The following is a 6,901-nucleotide window of genomic DNA, read 5'->3' as shown; positions in this document are numbered from 1 at the left end:
CCCTTAGAATTTAGTCCAAGATAGAGGCATAAAGGCAACAAAAAAGGCAGCAAGCCCCACTTTCAAAATGGAGTTTGCAATCTGATACAGATACACAGAGTCCCCCATATAAAACAGAATTCATAAGCTATACTTAGACAAGATTCCTCAAATCATCAAAATAATTTACTCCACATAGAGAAAAGAAAAATATTAGACAGTTTATTTTAAAACCTTTAAACAACTGTACAGGTTGTAGGACTGGTGTTTAGAAGTGGTCTTATAGACTGCTATATCATTCATGTCTCTTCAGTGGTTGGATTTCCCACAGAATGTTCCTGCGCTCCCTCCCATTCCCTGTCATTAAAACATCAGCAGGCTTGCAGTCGCAATAGATGTAATGTATTCCATGTGTTATTTTTCTTTTTGCTTAGAAAAGAATCCAGAATTCTTGCAATAAAAGATTATTTTAAACCATTTAAGTCTCTTCTTTTCTAGATCAGCTGACTGACATCTGAAAACAGAAAAATCAATGGAAAAAATCTCTCTCTCTCTCTTTGTGTTCGCAGCTTTTAAGATATGGTCTTTGTCTCAGGGATCTAAGAGAGTTAGAGTGACCATGCAGCCAGACTCAGGGACCTAAGTTTTCCATCCACATGTAAATATTTATGACTAAAGTCCTAGTTATTATACTGAGGAATACAGTTTTGGTTTACATAACATTTATATTTGGAAAAGCTCTCATGGGTAAAAATATGTAAGTATGATTTTGGCCGCACTGAAATAAGTGATTTGATTATTTCAAGCCTCTGTGGTTCTCATTTTATTTATATATATATCCCAATTATATTAGTTGTTTTCCTATTGGCTAAGACAACTACAGCCTACCAAATGATTATGAAGTTACATAAGACTCTATTTGAAGACTATATAAAGCCTTTTTTTCACTCTAGCAAGAGAGAGAAGTCTATCAAGATGCAGGTTTGCTGTTTCAGGTTCATTCATGCATGGAGATTTGTTTCAAGACACACTGAAACCTGAACCAGTGCTGATATATTTACTAGTCCGTACTTCAGAGCTATCAACCTGAGTCGTGAGTAACAGCTACTGTAAGTAGCTTCTGTGCGCTATGAAGAATTTTTCAGTTCCTGTGCAAGCTAATGAATATCAGTCTGAAAGTCTTTTTCCTCAGCTTATCCTGAATCTGACAAATAAGTCAGATCCAGTTGGAAGACAAGAAAGAGATGAGCAATTAGCTCAGTTAGAGATTGCTGTGTTGGGAGTAATATTTATGACAGCATCTGTGGGCAATTTTATTCTCATACTGGTACTGTGGAGGAGAAGAAAGAAGTTATCTAGGATGTATGTATTCATGCTTCACCTGAGCATAGCGGACTTAGTGGTAGCATTTTTTCAAGTACTTCCCCAACTAATATGGGATATTACAGACATTTTCATAGGGCCAGATGCATTGTGCAGAACTATCAAATATTTGCAGTTGTTGGGCATGTTTGCCTCTACTTATATGATAGTGGTCATGACAGTGGACAGATATCAAGCAGTATGCTATCCCATGGTCACTTTCCAAAAGAAAAGGGCTCTTTGGAATGCTGCCATTTGCACCAGCTGGTCTATATCACTGCTTTTTAGTCTTCCACAAGTATTTATCTTTTCCAAGACTGAAATATCTCCAGATATTTTTGAATGCTGGGGTGAGTTCATCCAACCTTGGGGCTTAAAGGCATATGTAACTTGGATTTTTGTAGCTATTTTCTTCATTCCCACAGCTATCCTTACCATATGCCAGGTTAAGATCTGCAAAATAATACTAATGAACATACATGTGAAAAAAAGGAATGAATCTGAAGCAATAAATCAGAAGCAAGTCCTGCCATTCCAAGGAAGCAGTATTAACTGTATTTCAAAGGCTATGATCAAGACTGTAAAAATGACAGTGGTGACAGTTATTGCATATGTCCTTTGTTGGGCACCTTTCTTCATTGTACAGTTGTGGTCTGTATGGTACCCCAGTGGCATTACTGAAGGTAAGATACTCCTTTTTCTTATCAATAACTATAGTAGACTACCACATTGCTACATTTCCTCTTTATATATACATATTATTTAGGTTCAACGATGTGTAATCATTTTATGTATGATTAAATTTGAAGGACTAGTTTGTTTGCATACTGTATTAATGATGTATAGGGCTCTACCAAATTCAGGGTCCATTTTGGTCAATTTCACAGCCATAGGATTTTAAAAATAATAAATTTCATGGTTTCAGATATTTAAATTTGAAATTTCATGGTTTTGTAATTTTAGGGGTCCTGACCAGTGTTCCCTCTATTTTTTTCCACAGATGTGCGGAATGAATTTTGTTATGTGCACCAATATGGAGGTGATGCGTCACACATCACCTCCATATTGGTGCACATAACAAAATTCATGTGGTGTGGGTGGGGTGGAGGGGTTCGGAGTGTGGGAGGGAGATCAGGGCTGGGGCAGAGGGTTGTGGTGCAGAGGTGTGAGAGCTCCATCTGGGGGTGTGGGCTCTGGGGTGGGGCTGGGGATGAGGGGCTTGGGGGTGCAGGAGGCTATGACGGGGAGAGAGAGGACTCCCCCCAGCTCTCTCCTTGTAGCAATATTTGGGCTGGAGGAAGGGGCGGGGATTGGGGGTAGGGGTGGAGTGGGGGCGGGGCTTGGGCAGGGTCGAGCACCGCCCCAGGCTAGAGGGGAAGTCGGCGCCTATGGCACACCCCTCCCCCGGCTGTGGCAGGTCGGCTGCATGGGTTCCCTGAGTGCCTGTGCAGCACTAAATAAGCTGCTGCACAGCCACGCAGCTTACAGGGAACTTAGGTCCTGACCGAAAAAGGAGTTGTGTGTGTGTGTGTGTGGGGGGGTCACAAGGTTATTGAAGGGGGGTTGCAGTACTGCTACCCTTACATCTGCGCTGCTGCTGGTGGCAGTGCTTCCTTCAGAGCTTGGTGGCTGGAGAGCGGCGGCTGCTGGCCGTGAGCCCAGCTCTGAAGGTAGCACCACTGCCAGCAGCAGCACAGAAGTAAGGACGGCATGGTATTGCCACCCTTATTTCTGTGCTGCTGCCTTCACAGCAGCTGCCGCTCTCCTGCCGCCCAGCTCTGAAGGCAGTGCAGAAGTAAGGGTGGCAATACCGCAGCCCCCCTAAAATAAGCTTACAACCTGTCCCCCGCAACCACCTTTTGGGTCAGGACACCTAGTTTGAGAACGCTGGTCTCTCCTCATGAAAGCTGTATAGTATAGGGTAAAAGCACACAGAAGACCAGATTTCATGGGGTAGACCAAATTTCACAATCCGTGAGACGTTTTTCATGGCCATGAATAATGATGTACAATAGCTGGTAACATATTACACTGCATAATCAAAAATCATCTTGGGGGTTACTTAATGTGTGTGTACACATGTACAAACATATGCTTTCAATAAGGCTTTTTTTCTGCTGGGAAGGCTAACCAAGATTAATTAGCATTTAATTATTAGTAAACAACACAGTGAAAATGTTATAAGTTTTATTTGTACTAGCAAGAGATCAATATATACATTTAGAGATTTTAGAGATTATGGAATTACTTTTTTTGTATATTAGGGAAATTAAAGGCAATATAGCATTTTAGCTTTAATTAATAAAATAATTATTCAAATTAATAAAATAAATATTTCTGGTTTACTATTTATAACAGCAACACTATAAAACCTCTGAAATGTTTTTGAATATTGAAATGTTCTTAGCTGTGAAATATCTTCAGTGAACTATGGAACAATTACAAATTGTGTAAGGGTTGATATTTGTAATGAAAACAAAGCTAAAATATAAAAGAATAAAATGCTGTACACAATATTAATATTTTCAAAATTATATTGCTACTCTTTTGTTAAAAACGGACTCCCTATCAACTTCATTTCTAAAGTTTAGCTGTTGAAAGATAAAATACGGATATAAATCAGACAAAATTATACTATAAATTTTTAAAATTAGACTATAATCTTGTCTTCTGAAAAGATCTCACGTTATGATCTTTGTTTTAAAAGTTCTTTCTAGAGGTATGCATTTCTGAGATGGTACAGTATTTACATAGATTAAGGTAACAAGCAACCACATTAACATTTAGATTTATATGGGGTAAGAAGAGTTATGCAAAAATATCTATTTCTGAAATACATCTTATGCATATGCAGCTACAATGTATTATATACTGTAGATAGCTACAGAATTACAATTTTTTATAACCATTGAATAAACTGAAATCTCCTAATGTTATTTTAACTTTTTCTCTATTGCAAAATGCTAAACTGATCCTACAATAGTTACATTAATTAATTTAAGAACATGTACATCAAAGAGCATCAATTCATAAGAACATTACCACTTTCTGGCATGTCGTATTTACATGGTATTTCTCCAATTCTTTCATTCCAGGTGCAGCATTTACCATCATCATGCTCCTGGGGAATTTGAATAGTTGTGCCAATCCGTGGATTTACATGTATTTTTGTGGCCACATTCCATATTGTGCCAAAAAGCAGTCAAAAAACATCTCAGCTCAGGAAGAATCTGTGATCACAGGAAGCATTAATTTGGTAGACAGGGAACCAGAAGAAAACCTAACTTGTGTATAAATATAAACTTCTTTTTGTTGCTTTGATACATTAATTACATTCAACTTTTATGTGAATATTTTATCTCTATCTTTTGTTATCTGAGGAATGGAGTGAGTTGAAAAATTGTCCTTCACTGTATAAATATATTTTTCTTAAATATTGTAGCATACACTGCATTGCAAGAATTCCAGTGTTGTGTAAGCCTGACTTTTAACAGTTACATTGCACTATAACATTCAAATGAATTCATATAACTATTGGCAAAGATATGTAGAGCTATTTTATATACTTCATTTCTGTCTACAAAAACTGCTTTCTGTTCTCTAATTTTGGATTGCCAAAAGATTTCTACAAGAGTGATGACAAACTGTGATATTGTTGAAAAGGAGAATCCTATCATTAGATTTGAATGTGTGATATGGAAATAGAAGCATGAATAGTTCAGGAAAAATTTGGGGGAAATATTTGAGAAACCTTGAGAAGGCATCAGAAAGTCACTAAAACCCTCTGTCAGCTTTAATTAAACACTTTATAAAAATGTGTCTGCCCTGGGGAGTTAAATGTCACAGAGTCTTTATACATTGCTCTTGCAACTCTGGACATCTTGGGTCACAAGTGCTCAGGCACTATGGTAATGTTCCAGTATAAGGAGAATGGTGGCCTCATTGTAATTCCCATTTATATATAATACAAAAGAACCACATAGGACTAGATTCTCTATCAAGTCGCCTGGTGCAAAGACAGGTTTGCAGTGAATTTGCACCCTATCTAAACAGACACAGTGGGTGACTTTGAGCCATTTTTGAATTCTGCATATATTTGTGCAGAGTGCATTCAGACCTGTCTGGTCTCCTAGCACCCATCTGCTAGCACTGAATGTGCATCTAGGATAGGCAGCTTGACAGGTAATTTCTGAACCATATAGCACTCTATAGGCTTAGTTGCAGAGAAAAAATAATATTTCACCTTCATGGTAGAAAGTAGTCACTTACCCAAGATCTGCAGTATCTTTATCTAGATTGCTATTTGCTGGCTGAAATGTGGATATCCTATGCAGATAGGTATTTCTTCCCTTTTTCAATGTCTGCAGTCTATTCAAGAGAGCGTGGACTGGAATATTAGTAGGTCTGTCACAGGCTAAGACAGAGATGCATTGGCAAAGGATCTCTGGGGATGTTTGCACATCATCTGCCTATATTATGTCTAGCCCAAATCAGTGCTATTCTTCATTTTCATGAGTGCTAACATTCTTAAATGTTCAGGAAAAAAGCCTATAAAAGTGTACTTGATATCTGCTCTTTTAATATTCTAAGACATAAAGAGAGAAATACTCTGTATTACACAATCATCATAAGAGCTAGTGGGTATTTTAAGCAGAAAATGTACCAAACACTTGGACCAAATCCTGACAAGTGCTGATATACAGTGAGCTGTTGTACACTGGATTGATGTGTGGGGTATTGATTGTATTTCCCATTAGTGATGGGCCTCAGTGACAATAGCAATGTACTAATAATGAGTGGTGTTCTCATTTATCTCAAATTGCAGATGCCAGTCTTTTGCAGTGAAGGTCCAAGATTCAGACCCCACAGATGACTGGGTTTCTATCTATGCAGCCACTGAATGTCTACAACTCTCAATAAAATCAGCTCCCAGTGAGGATCTCTCATGATGATTTAACCCTTTGGTTGTATGTTTCTGTCCTTTCTATTTGATTTTATTTTAGCTTGTTAAATTTCATATAACAGAAAAATATTCAAAATATATATTACAAATATTTCTGTAACTAGCTTTGTCAATTGGATTTTCAGCAAAACATGTATCATATTCAGTCAGTTTAAATTAACTATAGCTAATAATCTGCACATAATAATCTGAAATATTAATATTGAAAAATCTATTCCTAAATGTCATTTGGTTGTTTTTATTTGTTTGTTGACTTTTTGTTTGTTTTTGCAACTCAGGGACAAGGATAAACAATTTATTAAGAAAAAATGGGAATGATAATTGGAAATCATTTAAAAAACACCTCACTAGATGCCCCCAAAGCCACAATCCCACAATTAAGGAAGAAGATTGTACTGGTTAAAAGAATACCCGGTTTAGAGAAGAAGTGAAGGAAGCTATACAAATAATTAAAAAAAAAATAACAAATGGAAGAAAGGGGAAGATGACAGTAATGAATATAAATCAGAAATTAGGAATTGTAGAAAATTGATAAGGGAAGCACAAGGACACAAAGAGCAATCTATGATCAACAGCGTTAAAGACAATAAGGAGTTT

The 6,901-nt window shown here is 37.3% G+C and overlaps 1 protein-coding gene across 1 annotated transcript; it reads left to right on the top strand.

The window, feature by feature from the left end:
* Positions 1-838: 838 nt before the first annotated feature.
* Positions 839-6,360, top strand: LOC117868415 (arg8-vasotocin receptor-like). Its single transcript, XM_034754369.1, has 2 exons — positions 839-2,024; positions 4,437-6,360. The coding sequence occupies exons 1-2, from the start codon at positions 1,109-1,111 to the stop codon at positions 4,634-4,636; spliced, it is 1,116 nt and encodes a 371-aa protein (XP_034610260.1). The 5' UTR covers positions 839-1,108; the 3' UTR covers positions 4,637-6,360.
* Positions 6,361-6,901: the final 541 nt, after the last annotated feature.

This window comes from Trachemys scripta, chromosome 1 (genome assembly GCF_013100865.1).
Source record: "Trachemys scripta elegans isolate TJP31775 chromosome 1, CAS_Tse_1.0, whole genome shotgun sequence".
NCBI lineage: Eukaryota > Metazoa > Chordata > Testudines > Emydidae > Trachemys > Trachemys scripta.
The sequence above is the reverse complement of the archived record's forward strand: the minus strand, read 5'-3'. Positions and strand labels throughout refer to the sequence as shown.

Coding starts and splice junctions, on each gene's coding strand:
- LOC117868415 (XM_034754369.1), top strand. CDS start 1,109: ATGAAGAATTTTTCAGTTCCTGTGCAAGCTAATGAATATCAGTCTGAA. Junction 2,025..4,436: donor CCCCAGTGGCATTACTGAAG/GTAAGATACTCC, acceptor CTTTCATTCCAG/GTGCAGCATTTACCATCATC.